Source organism: Drosophila sulfurigaster, chromosome 3 (assembly GCF_023558435.1).
Source record: "Drosophila sulfurigaster albostrigata strain 15112-1811.04 chromosome 3, ASM2355843v2, whole genome shotgun sequence".
Classification (NCBI taxonomy): domain Eukaryota; kingdom Metazoa; phylum Arthropoda; class Insecta; order Diptera; family Drosophilidae; genus Drosophila; species Drosophila sulfurigaster.
In genome coordinates this window covers 49,917,255-49,934,389 of record NC_084883.1, presented here as the reverse complement: position 1 = coordinate 49,934,389, position 17,135 = coordinate 49,917,255, and the positions used below count along the sequence as shown (strand labels likewise).

General features: G+C 41.1%; 1 protein-coding gene and 1 long non-coding RNA gene across 2 annotated transcripts; both read right to left on the bottom strand.

Moving 5' to 3' along the window:
- On the bottom strand, positions 1 to 531 carry LOC133844419 (uncharacterized). Its single transcript, XR_009894605.1, has 3 exons — positions 373 to 531; positions 154 to 313; positions 1 to 78 (listed from the first exon to the last, which is right to left on the bottom strand). It is a non-coding gene; the product is annotated as an uncharacterized LOC133844419 (long non-coding RNA).
- Positions 532 to 7,159: 6,628 nt separating this feature from the next.
- On the bottom strand, positions 7,160 to 12,393 carry LOC133844223 (titin). The gene is made up of 3 exons (XM_062278128.1): positions 11,980 to 12,393; positions 10,173 to 10,502; positions 7,160 to 10,118 (listed from the first exon to the last, which is right to left on the bottom strand). Exons 1-3 carry the CDS (start codon positions 12,046 to 12,048, stop codon positions 7,521 to 7,523), a joined length of 2,997 nt encoding a protein of 998 aa, XP_062134112.1. The 5' UTR covers positions 12,049 to 12,393; the 3' UTR covers positions 7,160 to 7,520.
- Between the last annotated feature and the right edge of the window lie 4,742 nt (positions 12,394 to 17,135).

Here is a 17,135-nt window from a genome sequence, read left to right as displayed (position 1 = left end):
TGTTGTTTCGCTCGTCCTACTGCGTGATTTTGTTTGATCTTGCTCCTTTGCCATTTTGTCCAAATATTTGTATGATATCTGTAAATAAAAATAAGTAAATAAATTAAATGTTAGTTATTAAGAAATATTCATGAATTATATAATAGTGATTACGTTGAACATGGTTGTGTGAGTTTCTCAGCATGGAGGGAAGGGGAATTCCACAGCACTACGCCGGATGAGGAGCAGCCACCGATATGGTGGCCAACGCAAGGGAGATGTCGCCGATGTAGCCATCTCAGGCAGGGTGGGTACGCCGGGGTCCAACTGGGCCCTATTCAAACATAAAATTGAATCAGTGAGTGTATTTATTGTTGTTTTCTTCGTACTTACCGTCGTCAATAGGTTGTTTTGGATTTCCTTTTGTTTTTGCGCAATTTTCAATTGCGCGGCAGCTGTTTTGTTTTTCTGTTAGTAATGCGTTTCTTCTGTTATAAACAGCTGTTAATATCGGTGAAATTATCGATTGTGCGGTCTGCGGGCCAGGGATGGAACTCCACCTGAGTTCCGATGAGCCAGCCGGCACGGCCCCAGGGAAGACAACCAGTCCGTAACAGGAGAAAACCATCACACTTTACAATGTACGCGCTCCCAAGATGCTTTACCTACTTGCTATCACTGCTCAGAAAGTCATATGGCCAACTATAAAGGCTGCCAATGGTTCCAGGAGTTTCTGCGTCGTTCCACTGCACCTGCTAAGGGCCGGAATAAAGCAAAGCCGACGGGTCGGACGAACGTTAGGCCTCTCGAGCAATATCCCAGGCTGCAACAGGCTCGCCCTAGCACAAGATCCCAGCGTCAAGCGACGCAACAACAAGACCCAACCATGCACCAATCACAGCCTGGCACTTCCAGCAGTGGCCTCTCTTATGCTGCAGTTGCTAGAAGTAATGATGGACCTGCTCAGCGTCGACTCCATAACCTCCAAACGCAACAAATACTGCAACAAAAAGCTATGAGCCAGCCAGCGGACACTGTTCAGACACTGTTACAGCAGCAGCAGATACAATTTCAAAATTGGCAGCAACAACTACAACAACAGCAACAGCAGCAATTCTTTCTGTGGCTACAGCAGCAGAAACAGGAGCAGGAACAGCAACGCAAACAAGACAACGATCGTCTGGAAAAAATGGTGCTTGACATGGCCAACACGATTCGTCAATGGTCTGGAAGTAAATTTAACTCCCAGCTCCAGTTTAACGTTCCAGAATCACAATGAATCCACTAAAGATTCTTATTTTGAATGTTAACGGCATAGCTGGGAAAGCCAAAGAGGTTGAACTCTTTGCGCACAGCAATAACGTTGACATCATTCTGCTGTCTGAAATTAGGCTCAACCGAGGACAGACAGTTAAAATCTTTGGATATGCTTTCTATCCCGCCTACAAGCCATCGAACAATAATCACAGTGGAGGCTGCGCAGCTGTTTTAGTAAGAAGTACTCTACGCCACTTTCCTCGAAGAATTATCGAGACACTTACTACTCAAGTATCAACAATTAAAGTTGCTATTGAACTAGGAGATATGGAGGTTAGTGCTATATATTGCCCTCCAAGAAATAGAATTGAAGAAAGAGACTTCATTGATATACTTCGTGCTAGCGGTCAACGATATCTAATTGGAGGAGACTGGAATGCTAGGCACTGGATATGGGGTGACACATACAACTCACCCAGAGGACGCGAACTCTCTGAAGCCGTCGCTGCTTGCGGTGCCAAAGTTCTCGCTACAGGATCTCCCACAAGGTACCCATATGTTGACAAACACACGCCTACCTGCATTGACTTTGCCTTATACCATGAAATTCCTGATTTGCTAATTTGCTTGTCGTCACTGTTAACACAAACAGTATCAGCGTCACTACTTCTCCGCGGCTCATTACTAAACGCACTAATTTGCCAGCATTTAGACAGCATTTAGGCTCATTACAATTAAATCGAGCCCTGGACTCTGGAGATGACATAGAAGAGGCAGTTGACATACTGACTGACTCCATACACAGGGCTGCTGCGGCATCAACTCCACCTTCCGTTCAACCAGATGCAATCGAATACGGAATTAGCCTCACAAGGGAAGCCAAACAGCTTCTTGCAGAAAAACGACGCCTCCGAATACGTGCTATCCGTTCTCAAGACCCTTGGGATCGATTAATGTGGTACCGGAATACAAGGCACTTGAAAACTATGTTAAGGCAGCTAAGAAGTGATTTCTTCGAGCAAAAACTGGCAGCACTAGACTACACGGTTGACGCTAACTACTCGCTCTGGAGATGCACAAAAGCCTTGAAAAGACAACCCTTCAGGCAGGTTCCAGTACAGTGCCCTAGTGGTGGCCTTGCCAGAAATGAAGAAGAACAAGCTAATGCGTTTGCAGCCCACTTAGAAGCTCGAATCACTCCATTCGATTTTCCCTTAACGGAACAGGTCAGGATCACGCAACACCATCTACAGACGGCTCTGCAAATGTCACTTCCCATTAAGCCAGTGAGAACTGAGGAGATATGTGACGTCATCAAATCATTAAATACTAAAAAAGCTCCTGGCATAGATAGGATATGCCATCGCACGTTGAAGGTTTTGCCAATGAAGGCTATACTCTCTATTGCTAACATTTTCAATGCCATGCTAAGAGTACAGGTGTTTCCAAAGCAGTGGAAGATGGCTACGATTGTGATGATTCACAAACCAGGCAAACCAGAAGCTGAAACAGAATCTTATCGACCAGTAAGCCTGCTCCCATCGTTATCGAAGGTATTTGAACGACTTATTGCCAATAGACTCCATGATGTCATGAGAGAGCGTCACATCTGGCCGGAGCACCAGTTCGGTTTTCACGAAGGGCACAGTACAGTGGAACAAATTCACAGGCTCGCAAAACATATCCTGCAAGCGTTTGATGACCTAGAGTACTGCAACGCAGTCTTTATAGACATGCAACAAGCCTTCGACAGAGTATGGCACGATGGCCTTCTGTGTACAATAAAAATGGTGCGACCTGCTCCATTCTACGGAATCTTAAAATCGTATATGGATAGACGCGAATTCAAGGTCAGAGTTAGAGACTCATTTTCTTCAACATGCCAAATGAGAGCTGGAGTCCCGCAGGGTAGTGTTTTAGGACCTCTGCTGTACTTCCTATACACTTATGACCTACCCATCCCAATGGGTGCATATATGGAAGATCCCTCCAAGGCTCTCATTGCAACTTATGCTGACGACATTGCGGTATTATACAACTCTCCAAGCAGCGTAGAAGCTGCAAACGGACTCCAAGGATAACTGGATAGCTTGGCAGCTTGGTGCAGAAGGTGGAATCTGAAGGTTAATTCCACAAAAACAGTTAACCCGTGTTTTACGCTGAAAAGATTAATCTCCACCACTCCAGCTATTCACTTCGAAGGCGTGACACTGGAACAACCTACCTCTGCAAAATATCTTGGTATCGTTCTAGACAAGAGACTCACTTTTGCGCCACATTTAAAAGCTGTCACCAAGAACTGTGGGCAAAGGCTACAGAAATTGCGCTGGCTGCTCAACAAAAGAAGCAAAATGTCTCTTCGAGCAAAAAGAGCAGTATACGTATACGTATACGTATACATTGCATAGTGCCAATCTGGATATATGGAATGCAGATTTGGGGGATTGCTGCCAAATCAAACTACAAATGCATCCAAGTACTGCAGAATAGGGTGTTACGGCGAATTACAAACTGCCCTTGGTACGTGAGAGGATCCACCCTACACCGCGATCTGAAAATACATTCTGTAGAGGAGCAGATTGGCAGATACACAAGCCGATATAGCGATAGGTTGCTAACTCATAAAAACAGACTCGCTAGGAGACTACTACCAGCTAGACCGTTGAGGCGATTGAAGCGTCAAGGGTTCGCCAAAACGTTCACCCAATAGTGAACTTCTCAGAAACACCTTAAACTAATATGAGGTTTGGCCCAAACATAAACATTTCTTGTACCTGTGTTGTTATAGTACTATTTTGTTCTTGCTGTACTGGTTCGATACTTAAATAAAGAAGCTAATTAGAAAAAAAAAAAAAATTGGCATTGATTTTTAATTCATTTCATTCATTGATTTAACTTAACATAACTTAATTTATTAAATAACATTTCTTTTCATTTTATCTGTAAACTTGTTCACGCTTTTGTTTTAAATCATCTATTTAATTTTAATTCATGGAATGAGTATTATAAAAAACTTTACTTTTAATTTGCAAATAATTTTAAAATTGTACAATTTAACAGCGCTTTGCTTTTTATTTTGTTGTAATTTTTAAACTGGTACAATATAGAAGCGCTTTGCTTTTTAATTTGTTGTTTTCCAATTCGTTATTAATTTTACACTTTTGCAATTGAAGTACCGCTTTAATATTAATTTGAATTTTTAACTATTTTTGTGAACAAATGAACTTTTAAATTTTTAAATAATTTTTCCAACTTTTAACTTCTTTGTATGCATTTTTCCAAATTTTAACATAATTTAATTTTCAATTTTTTTGTACAATTTTTGCAATTCAGCACTACTAAATTTTAATAACAGATTTTAATTTTAAATTGTGCTGAGCGGCGCTACACTGTTAAATTTCAAGCTTTAATATTTTGTTACTATTTTGTTTTAAACAATGTAGCGCATCATTTTAAACTTTTTAAATTTGGTTTTAATTTTTCATATCTTCACTTTTAACACACACACACACTATTTTATATATGCGAACTAGTCGCTGATGATCAGATGAGGGGTATAGATGAGATGAGATTTTGATGAGATGAGTTGATGAGACTAAAGTTGAGATTAAAGATGCAGATTCTGGCCAAGAAGACGATGCGCAGGGGTGCTGCGCTGGCGGCTCAAGCAGATGCCTTGGCGCTACGCCGGCGCAATAAGGCGCTCTGCTCGGCAGAAAGATGTCGACGGTGTCGCTCACTGGCGCTTCGCTGGCCGATAGTACGGCGGCAAATATGGCGCTCAGTGGCGCTGCGCTGGCCGCTAGTGCAGCGGTAAATATGGCGCTTCGCTGGCCGCTGGCGCGGTAGCAAAGATGGCGCTCAGTGTCGCTGCTTCACGCACTGTCGCGCTCAAAAAAGAGCCAAATCACAAGGCCAAGAAAATAACGAAAACGACCTGCGGAATCAACAACAATAAGCAAATAACATCTACCAGAATCTATTACTATCAATTCTTACCAAGTACAAATGCACCAAGAAAATTCTAACCTCTTGTGTCTTGATGCAAAAATTTTCCACACAATTGCCAATATGCGTCTATGCACGCTGCCGGTCACCAGAAAAGTGCTTTGACCGGAACCAGCGCACTATGTTGAATTTGACCCGTTTTCGTGGCCAAAACTCATTTTTCGCAAGTATTCAAATTTCCGTTGTTTTAATGTTACCATGTTGAGAAATGATCAAATCGCGATATTGTATACCTAAAATGTTAACTTAACAGTTTAATGTTAAAATAACAGCTGTTAAAGTAAGCTGTTGCAAGCAGACAATACGTGCAGTGTTAAATGTTAAATTTGCGATGCAATTTCAAATTGGCATATCTCCCACAAAAAAATTATTAAATAATAAAATTCAAAAGGAATATTACTTCATCAAGTTATTACTATGTGTTGATACTAATATGTTGAGTGTTTTGTTCGTATTTTTCTAACAATTTCTATATTTAGCAAGTGTTGTCCCCTTGTCACTTTTCGAAAGAAAGTTGAACTTTCCAAAAGGTTTTAACTAAAATGTTCAAATTTGTTCAGTGAGTGTCCATATACATTGTGTAGATTTGTCAATTCTGAATTCATAATATGTAAGCTCATTATGCGTTTTTGCGTTTTTTTGCTTAATTTGAATTATTAGGGAGCAACATTTTGATCAGAATTGCAGAACTGGTAAAGCCTTTGCGATTTTTTTTTTCTTGAATAACTTCCATATTTAATATCCGATCTGAACTAAATTTTCAGGACGCATTTGAAATAGGACATTAATCTAATTACTTGACAACAAGAACATTAATTAAAATTCTTCAAAGTCTACTAATGCATTAATAATCTATATTTTGTTAGTTCAAGTTTATTACACTAAACTTCCCAAAAATGCTTATCAAAGATAAGTACAAAAACCCATAAAAGTCATTTAAAATAAAAGTGGAACATTCGTTACAATCAATTACCAATTAGATTGACTAAGCTAGCAATGAAGACAGATTGGTTCTTTAGCATTTCTAATGCTGTTTGATCATCAATTTAAGCTGTGATTGAAACGTGAATGTTTTTAAAGTGTGGCATTATAATTAGTGATTTGCTTTAAACTAAAATACAGTCACAAGATGTAACCATTTGTATCTTATGTCTTATGAATTTTTCGAGACATTATATCCCTATCCGCCTATCCCTGTCTGTCTATCAGTCCACTGGACCTTCTGGAATAATTTTAACTCTATGGTATATATTGAATGTTATAGTACATATTTATAACTAATATGACTTTTGGTATAGTTGGGTATTTTTTCGGTATAATTATTTAGTATATTTGATAGCTTTCTTACTTATTTTTAATGATGTTGTGTCTATATTGCGCCAGTATCATTGTTGGCCAAATGATTCCAATATCCGACATAACAGGTTAGTTGCCTTGTGATCTTTCTAAGTGCCTTTTATCATAACTGAATTAATTTCTGTCTCAGCTTGATTTTCAGCAATTTAACAGCTCATCAGTTCATAATATCTACAACGTATTTGGACGTCACTCAACTAAGAGATTAATTCATTTTTTAAACTATTTTTTTCAATAAAATCATTAACATTTTATTCCATTCTACATTTCTTATTTAATCACTTAATAGTTATAGTATGTATTTTATTATTAGCATTATCTGATATTTTGCTAATAACTAATTTAAGTTTTCTTAGTTTCTCTTCAGTAAGTGATTATTATAAATGATGCTTAGTGTGACGAATCTTTTTTGTTTAGGTCGTATTATAGTTAGCCATCTCTATCGTTCAGCGGTTGAATGCTCATTTTGCCAAAGTCAAACACTCAAACCAATGCACGATGGAGATGGCTAACGTGGAAGATTCCACCCACCAAAAAAATATTAATTACATACCTGATTAATTTTTTAAGATTTTTATTTAAAAGTTTTTTCAATTTTTTTGTTTTGTATTTGTTTGTTTGTTTGTTTAACGCAAAAGGATACAACAATGCTAAACTTAAAATTTCAACTCTCGTGTGCGCTTTTTTGAGAAGTGCAGAAATGGCCATAAAACTAGAAAATCAAAAAATAGTCATTAAAGTTTGCCTAGGTGCAAATGAGTGGGACAGCCGAAGAGTCAATTGGACAGTCGAGTAGTTGGGAGTTGCCTCCGGGATTAGACTGGACCTCGGCTTAATGGTTTTGTGCTTTTGATGTGGGCGATGTGGGCGGGTTTTTTGTAGTGCTTTGAGGAGAACTCACAAAGAAAGAAGTTTGCTCCCTAGCTGGCATCGGCACGAAACAGAAAACGACGCTTGCGTGCATCCATTTTGGTTTGGGTTTTAAGCTCATCCGACTGTTGCTCTGTCTCCTCCACTTTGCTGACTGTCACGGGCGCCGTCTGCACCTTGGACATGCTGGGCTCAGCGATGGAAATGCGTTTGTAAATGGGTAGGATAACTTCCTCTTGCTCAGCACTCGACGCGGGTTCAGGCTCGGGCTCAGCTACGGGAGCTGAGGCAACTTCGGGAGCAGGCTCAACAGCTGAAGAAGTCTCAGGAGCAATCTCTTGCACTGTCTCCTCATCAGCTACAGGTGCCGACTGCTGCTCTGTCTCCTGTTTGTCTTCGCTGTTGCTCTGAATCAACGCCATGGGAGCTGCAGCACCTGGTGTGAGGATTAGTTCCATGGGCGCGAGCTGCTCGTTTTTGGGATTCTGATCGAGACGCTCCTTGACGAGCTCCACAATGTCATCGATGCTGATGGGTGGCATATAGGCAGCTGTGGCCAAGCTCATCTGAGGCTCAGCTTCAACTGGCTTTTGTTCTGGCTCAGCTGGCAATTGAGGTGCTGTCTCCTGAATCACTTCTTGCGCTGTCTCAGACTCGGCCTCTGGCTTAGATTCCTCTACTGGCTCTGGCATTGAGACCACTTGCACTGGAATTTGATAGTCAGCGGGCAGATGATTCAGTTGCATAATGTTGTAAATAGGAGAGTCCTGCGTCAGTTTCAGTTTGGGTTGTGGTTCTGGCTCGGTGTCTCCTTCCAACAGTTGTTCCTCAACGGAAGCATTTTTGTCGATGATCTCTGGCTCTGGAAGCTTTTGCTCCTCAATGGATACGTTGTCTGCCTGCTCCTCTGGTGTCTTAAGCAACTCTGTTTCTGGCTTCACTTCGCTCTCTTGTGCTTGTGGCTGCTGCTCAATGGTCTCGGCCATGTCCATGGCAGCGCTGGCCAACTCAGTCTCAGTTTTCTCCTCATGCTTGCGCAGCGTATTCAGAAAATCGGTGATCAACTGCTCTGCCTCGGCGGCCATGGCAGGATCCACAGGCTTGAAGCCACCAGCTGTTTGCTTCATGCTCTCATCAATGTTGCCGCTGTTGTCGAGCATCTCTTCCACCAAAGGACTTGGTTGAGCCATCTCTGGGGTTGCGGGCAGACTCTCGGGCGCATCAGCTGGCTTGGCTGCCTCCAAAGCTTCAATGTTATTCAGGGCTTCCTCGTTGGAGTTGCTGGGCTCCACAATAGCTGGAGCTGCTTCGAGCTTAGGCTCTTCTGCGATGGTTTGACTAATTTCTGGCTGTGATGGTTGCTCTATAGGCTGCTCAGCTGGCTGTTGGACTTCCTGTTCTGCTTCCTGTTCCTGTGGCTGTTCAACTGGTGTCTCAACTGGCGTTTCAACTGGTGTCTCAACTGGAGTCTCAACTGGCGTTTCAACAGGCGTCTCATTTGGCTGCTCAGCTGCCTGTTCCTTAATCTCCTCCACTGGCTGCTCAGCTGTCTGTTCCTTAATTTGTTCCACTGGTTCATCCACTGACTTTTCCTCTGTCTCTATTGGCAGCTCCTCTGGCTGCTGCGCTGGCTGCTCTACTAGAATCTCAGCTGGAATCTCTACTGGCAACTCAGCTGACTGCTGCTCCTCCGCTGGCTGTTGCACAGGCTGCTCCGCTGGCTGCTCAATCTCTTGTGGCTTTTCCTCCAAGGTCTCGGCAATCACAGCAGGAATTTCCTCATAGGCTTCAACGGGTTGCACTTCATTCAGTTCCATCTTAATTGGGGCATCTTGCTCAGCTACTATCTCAGTCTTAACTGGCTCTGGCTCTGGCTCAGCTGCAATCTCCACTGGCTGTGGCTCTGGCTCTGGCTCTGACTCAGTCTCTGGCTCAGGTTGTGCAATGGCAACCACAGGTTCAGATGCTTCAGGCACAGGTTCTTCGACCACCTGCACAGGCACAACTGGAGCCGTGTCCACAAACATGGTCTGCAGCTTCAAAGTGGGCTGTGGTTCACTCAGCTCCGCTTGAGCTTGGATGGCCTCGGTGACAGCTGCTTCGCTCTCCTCGACTGGCTTTGAGGTGGGCTTGTTGAAGATAGCGGGACGCTTGCGTATGGCATTGAAGAGTTCGTTGCGAATGGGCGCGGCAGGTTTCAGGGTCTGAGGCTTCTCCTTGTTGGGTCTGGCATTGAAACGCTGTGGCTTTGGCTTAGCTGCCACAGGAGCAACAACAACAGCAACAGACTCGGATTCAACTGCCTCAACAGGCTCAACGACAGGTGCTGTAGTGGCAGGAACAGGTGCTTTTCTTTGGGGTTTGTTGTAGGTGACAGCGGGTTTACGACGATTTGGCTTTGGCTTGGGCTTCTGCACCTTCACGGGCTTGGCAGGTTCAACGACGGGCTCGGGCGCGGGCTCGGCAGGTGCTGCGGGAGCTTCGCTCTCCTCAGGTTGTTGATCGATCTGCTCGTTCTCGGAGGCTGCCGCTGCAGGTTGCTTCTCTTCTTCGGTGGAGACGCCAAAGTTGCTGTTCAGCTCGTAGTATCTGTAACTTTCCTCGCATTCGATTGTCATGTCCTCGCGACGCATGCAAGTGAATGATTCCTAGGTAAGTAAAGGTGTTAATATAGTTAAAGAAAGAAAGTTTTATACGCTTACCTGACTGAAGATAGTCTCCTCAGGGCAGATGAAACTCCAGCGGAAGGTGTTCTCCTTGCCATCAGCGTAAGTCACTGGCAGACAGACATGGAAGATCTGACAATCGTTCTCCACATCAGCATAGTAGCCATACGATTTGTTGGCACACGAAAAGCTATCCGTGATGTCCGCTCTGATCGAAGTGGCATTGCTGGGCAACGTCAAAGTGCCCACCAAGGGAGCAGCAGCTTCCGCTTCCGTTTGCACTTCTGATTCCGTCTCCGTCTGCGTCTGGGATTCCTGAGACATTACAACGCTATCCTCGCGTGCCTTTATGGGCATATTCTTCCTCTGAGTAGAAATTATAGGAAAGATATTATTATTAACCCAACAGGCGGTCATTCAGCTAACGATCTACGTGCGACGCATGCGCAACTTGCGCATTTGAATCACAACGCAGCACGTGACGTGACGTCTTTATACCTGAACCGTGCCTAAGAGGGCAGTCGAAACAAAATTTCACTTGTGTTCTAGTTTTTGGCGTTAAGTGAAAACTGAATTACCCAATGTCGCCCCCTCCCTATATATCACTATCTATTTTTTGGGACCCTCCTCCCTCACTTGTGTGCACTTCGCACCTGGCAGCTGGTTAACCTTTTTGGTCAACGCTGCAAATCGATTGGACTTTCGAATGGTTCGGTTGAATCGCTTGAATGTTATCACATCATATTTTTAACCATATCGATTTGTTATTTATATGTACACTTCAGTTATGCATTTTAATTAGTTTGGACAATCTAGCTGGCGGCTTTCAGTCACGCAGCAAAAACATTTTGGCGGGGGAATTGAAGTTGAAGTTGGTTGAAGCTTCTGGAATATTTGTGGATTTTATGAACAATGTTTGCTGAGTGATCGTGGCAAATTTAGCAAAACTTTAAGTTTTATAATTATTTATGAGAAGATAATTTTTGGCAATTTTCAAGATGTTTAATTTGGAAGTTAATTTGATGCCTATATTTTTTTTTTTAGAAATAACATTTCTCTCTACTTGTAATATAATATATAATATTAAATACTATTAATTAATTTTAGTAAATATGAATACTATGTGGAACGATTCTATATACATGAAAATTTACTAGATTTATAAAAATTCTAATACTTTCTCAAAGAATAGAATCATGTTGTCTTATTTATCTTTTTTTCTGAAAATATTATCTATAAGTACGGGTCATTTCTGAAGTTGCCACAATTTACTCATCACGCTCAATTTTTAATAAATAAAAATTATACATTTAAATGTATTTATTTGTTCGCTATTGTTGTTTCATTATCCGTGCGATATTAGCACCAAATACTCGGTTTCGATGTCTTTATGAGTCTCATTCCAATTGCCAAGTGCGTTGCCCATCTTGGAACCAAAGAGAATGGTCTGTTGGCATCCAAAGCCGGCGAAATAGTTTGTCAGCCATAAATAGACAGAAGTAGAAGAAGGGAACCTGCAGCTGTCTCTAAAAATACTCCTCAGCGCTGCAGTTAGCCGTTAAAAGGCTAAACGTTTGGCATACCAACTAAGCACTAGCTGAGTGAAGACAGGCTTATGCAAATGCCACAAGCAGCAGACGACGACACTTTTTGAGTATGGAATGACTAAGTCAACTCCATTAAAATTTCAGACTATGCCTCGACAAGGCAAGGCAAGCCAGAAGGCACATTTCATTAACAGTTTTTCATTGACCGTTTCGATTTCCGTTAGCGAACGGAAGTCGTCTGCAATTGCAACCCAAACGAATCGGAATCGGAATCAAATTCGATATCCATCACCCACCTGTTGATTGAGTGGTCCCGCGTTGCAGCAGGCGCTCAAGAAGATCAGGGCACAAATGTACTTCCACATGATGTTGCACAAATTGTTCAGTTATATGTTATGTATATATATTTATCACTTTTGTATATCACGAGAACTCTTCTTTTTGAATTTAATTGCCTTCTTTTGCACTTTCCACTTAATTGCTAATGCACATAATAATAATCCTTTGCGATCGATTTAAAGCGTGAGTTGTATACAGATGTGTGTGTGTCGGGGCGTATGTGTGTGTTAATCCAATTTGGCGTATCCAGGCGTATGTGTCACACGCGATCTGTGTAGATCTGTCTATATAGAGTAAACCAAAGCTTGCACTCGCACACCTGTGAGGCACCGTTGGCTTCCAAATACGAACTGCGACCGACGAACCAATGCGACGCCCAATTTATATATTCTTCACTTTGATTTATTAAGAATGCAAAAGGTAGAGAAAATCCAACAAACGACAACTCGCGCACACACACATACACGTACACATTGTCACTTACAGGTGCGTGCGGCAAAGAAATGTAGGCGACAACAACAACTACAACGATCGCACTCACTATCACAATTACAATGGCAATGGCAAATGCTCACGTTGTTGTTGTTTTTGTTGTTTCTTTTGCCACTTCGGCTTCGGCTTCTGCCGCGGCTTTTGCTTCTGCTTGTGCTGTGTAAACGTGACGTGGATGCCAGTGGAACTTAGTGGAACGCATGTGGTGGAAGCCAAGCACCCAAGCTAAGCACGAAAGTAAAGCAGTGCAGCAAGCAGTCCAAATGATCCTACAACAGGAGAACCAAATTTTAAAATGCGACAAATAACGAATTTAAGATTATTGATTTTCTTTCTATTTTAATTAATAGATTTTTATTAATAACACATTTTAAAATAAAATTCTTTCCGTTCACTTGTAAACTTTGCTTTGCTATTGTGATAATACATATGATCTAATTAATATCATTATTGCTAACCTACAAAAATTTAAAAATAGGTCTTTCGTACAATCATATTTGCTTCAAATAATGGTGTAAAAAACTATAGTGATAAATATGAAGTTTTACTTAACTTCATATAAATAACACACTGATCAGTTTCGTATTATTTGTACTCACTTTAAAGGAGTGCTCATAAATAACTGAACCCTGTCTCATACTCAAATGCCGCCTGCTTATTATGCCAGACATATTTAAAAGACTCAATCTTCTCCAGCAAGTCTACAAGATCAAAGCCCACAGATAGATGCCACTTTGAATTGCCGCCCGTAAAATAAACATGCTGTTGTTGGGAGACGTTGGAACACTCATATAATCGTTATTCTTAGCGCCAGCAGTTTGTGTGTACAACACAAATCAAATCGAAACTCCAAAAGTAATTAATAAGAAAAAATTATAAAATTACTACTAGCTCGAACTCGTATACTTTAATGGCAACTAGCTATTTCCGATGCCAATGGCCTCAGTTAGCTTTCGCTTTTTGCTGTGTGTGCGCACTGTACGTGATTTTGATAGAACAGTGGGATGGGAGCAGCGAAGGGCGCTGAGGAGGAACACCGCCACCAAACAGACTTATTAAATAAACTCGTTAAATTAGAAATTCATAATTGACGCGTAATACCCGGTACGTGTAGCCAAAAGGCAAAAGGCAAAGGCACAAGCTACGTATGTCGACCAGTGCGCGAAATGGTAGCAAACCATTCTAAATTATTAATGCGCCTTAATAAGCGTCGCTTGTTTTGGTCTCTATGTGAAAGCCACAACATGATGATATTTCGTTTGTTGCATAATCCTTTCTTCTCCTCCGCTTCTCTACTCGCACTCTCTGCCCATGGCAATGAACTCTAACGAAGTGTTTTCTTCTTTATTCTCCATTATTTTTTTGGCCAATCTCAGGTGTGTTTGGTTAGTTCTCTAAGTGCTGCTAAAGCTCCACTTGGTACACATAAAATTGCAATCTCACGTCTGAGGCAATCTTTCGAGTGTAATCTCTGGAGAAGAGTGCGAGAAGCAGAAGAGAACCACTGAGCAGACATGTTTATGGATAAACAATTTTCTTGGTAATCAGACTATCAACTATGCACATAAAATTTCCTGGAAGTGTGACACAGAGAAAAGGAAATAAGGAGAAGATATGATGCCAATGGGTGCTAATCGTAAAAAAGTTGAGCTCATAGTTTGTAAATGCAATGGTTATAAAGAGTAAAAAAAGTAATTTGCTATTATAGTATATCAAGTCGAGTCTGCTTGTCTGTGAGATACTTACTACTTTGTTCAATAAGAACAAAACATTGCGGTAATACTCTTTAAAATTTACCGAATTTATATACCGAAAATACTAAAATACACTAAGTGCTATATTTGATATACCAATATACTATTAGATGCAAAATATACTATTTGGTAGAAACCAATTCATATTGTTTGCCATAGAAACTAAGACCCGACTGCAGCAACAGTTTTTTGCCATGTAAACTGATTTCTCAATTTTTTTTTTCTCTTCACTGCTTCATAATGCCAAAATAAACAAAACCAACTTTTCTATTCAAAGTCTTATATCATTTTTTTAAATTGATCTTTGAAAAGTAATTTCGTTTCTTTGTTATATAGATTTATAGATCTCTTTATAGATTAAAATTTTTATGTTACAGTAATTTTCTCCATTATTTATTTAAAATCCTGTGTTCTCTTTTCATTGCTTAATAAAGCCAAAACAAGCTCAGTTTATTAGTATAAAAGCCTTAAAAGAAAACTGAAATTTTCCATCACACATACCTTCCACATATTTGGTAATGATAGACGCAAAAGTTGGCAGCACCTTCTCCAAAGAGTCGTAATCTTTAACTATCCACCCATATATGGTAGATGGGCAGCTAAATTGCTGTTAAGTAGTTGTAAAGCCTTCGAGCATGATCATTAAAATACCAACATGGATTTTTTGCGCACTTAGCAACAAAGTGATTTAAGCTGCACTTTTGGCTGAAATACAGAAGGAACAGACAAACAGTCAGACAGACAGACGAACAAAGTGTAAAACGTGCCGAGATAAAGCGATTGACAAGAGGGCGACGTGTTAAGCAGAAATTCTATATATGAAATGAAATGAAGTGAAGTGAAGTGAAGTGAGTTTTTGCTGGTGCTGGCAAAAAAACATGACTGGAATTATGATAATGAAATTATGAATAGAATGGAGTGGGGCAAACATTTACTCATAGAGGGGATTGCAAGGGGAAGGGGGAGGGATTGCTGCACAGCATGGTCATTATGGAAGCACTGTAGAAATTGCAGACTTAATTTCAGACTTTGACTTTGACTTTTTCTTTTCTTTTGAACGTTTTGTTATTTTTTTTTTTTTTTTTGGTATTTTTGGTGGATTTTCTTATTGTATTTTAATGCAATGGGAAACACGTGTAACTTTCTAAAATGCAAATCAAAGTGCAATGGAAAAATATCATGAGCACTTTTCAAATTTTAAAATGTCCCAAGTCGCTGGACACGTGGGCGTCGATCCCCCTCAACACCCCCTCCCATCAATAGAGGGAAAGAGATAGAGAGAGAGAGAATGTGTCGTGCAGTGCGTATACGTGATGCAGCGACACTTTCTAGTGCAGCACTTAAATTAATTAAATGTTGATATCATTTCACTCTTCTTGCTGTTGTTGTTGTTGTTGTTGTTTTTGTTGTCGTGTGGCGATCACATCAAATGCCTCAACTTGATGGCAGCAATGACAGTCGCACGTCGCCGCCTGTCGTTTAGTGGAGCAGCAGCAATAAACGCGCTTAGAAAATAATTTGTATACACTTCTCTCTCTTTTTTTTGCATACGTGGCGAACACTTCCTTCGAGTTCTATACAAGCTCAGCTCTGATATTTTTTTTGGCAAAACACGCACGTTGCCCCACTGAGGCGAGGGTTTAACCGTTATTTCACCGACATCCATCGGCCAGATTCGCCAAACAAATTTTGCACAAAGAATTTCAATTGATTTTTCGTTTTTTTTTTTTGTTGCAGGAACTCAAGAAGAACATATATTGAAGATTGGTATCTACATGATATATGGCCATTGGCCACACCCACCCAAGACTGTCACGGGGCTATCACCGCCCACAGTTGAAGTTGAAGTTTAGAAAGTGCTGAAATAAATAAACTAAACTATTTCTCTCCCTCCTCGGTTTTGATGATCATCAATTACTTATGTGCCACACGTTTGCAGTCACCTCCGAGAGGCTCCCACGCAGTAGTGCAGTCCTCCTCCTCAAGGGGGCAATCGAATTTTTATGGCCAATTTCATTGATTTTAATTTTGCTAATGATAAACATTTCTTTGCACGAACCCCAAAGAAACAGAAGCAGTAACACAGACACAGACACACACACTCGAACACTCTTGTGATTGCTGCCTCATGATAAGAGGCATGTTGCGGCATGTCAATTCGCTTTTCTTTCGCCTGCCCCCCGCATGTTGCATGTTAATGGGCCAAGCAACACGAGGCTTTTCTTTCAATTAGTGCAGCACTCTATGTGTGCTTTAAACAAGGTCAATATCAATACAAGTGGCAATAAAACGTGTCAGAATGCATGTGAAATGTCGTGCGATCCGACTCCAAACTGGACCTTTGATCACTTTCTTTTTGGTCGGTCAGAGTCAGAGTCTGACTCTGTCTCTGTCTCTAGGGGGTCGAATATCAATCAATTTTTTAACTCTTGTCATCCGTGCATCCCAATCACAATCCATCAATTGTTATCCACAATTTATTGACCATAAATTGGCCATCTTCCAGCTTGTTTTGACGTTTGTCAAACACAAAACTTAATTGCTTATTACAATTATTGCCAAACATTTTGCCAAGTTCCCCCTTAAACCAAAATTCATCCACTCAAAATTCACAACACGCATCGCGCATGCGCAAATTGTCGTGGCAACGAGACAATCGAGACAAAGCGACACAATGAGATACAACAATCGTGGTGACTGAGCACTGAGCATTGAAGACCGAAGACACCCATCCGCAATTTGTCTAGCGCATTTATGGGAGCACGTCGCACCTATTTGGTATTACGGAGCAGTTCCATCGCCCAGAATTGGGCCACAAATTAGAATCAAGTGCACGGCGACACAGGTGAAATTTCGAAATTCCACAT

Bases quoted from the DNA above. Each gene is read 5' to 3' on its own strand.
- LOC133844223 (XM_062278128.1), bottom strand. From the start codon at position 12,048: ATGTGGAAGTACATTTGTGCCCTGATCTTCTTGAGCGCCTGCTGCAAC. The intron at 10,503-11,979 runs GTGGGTGATGGA...ATTTCTACTCAG, and splicing joins CGGGACCACTCAATCAACAG to AGGAAGAATATGCCCATAAA. The intron at 10,119-10,172 runs GTAAGCGTATAA...TTACTTACCTAG, and splicing joins AGGAGACTATCTTCAGTCAG to GAATCATTCACTTGCATGCG.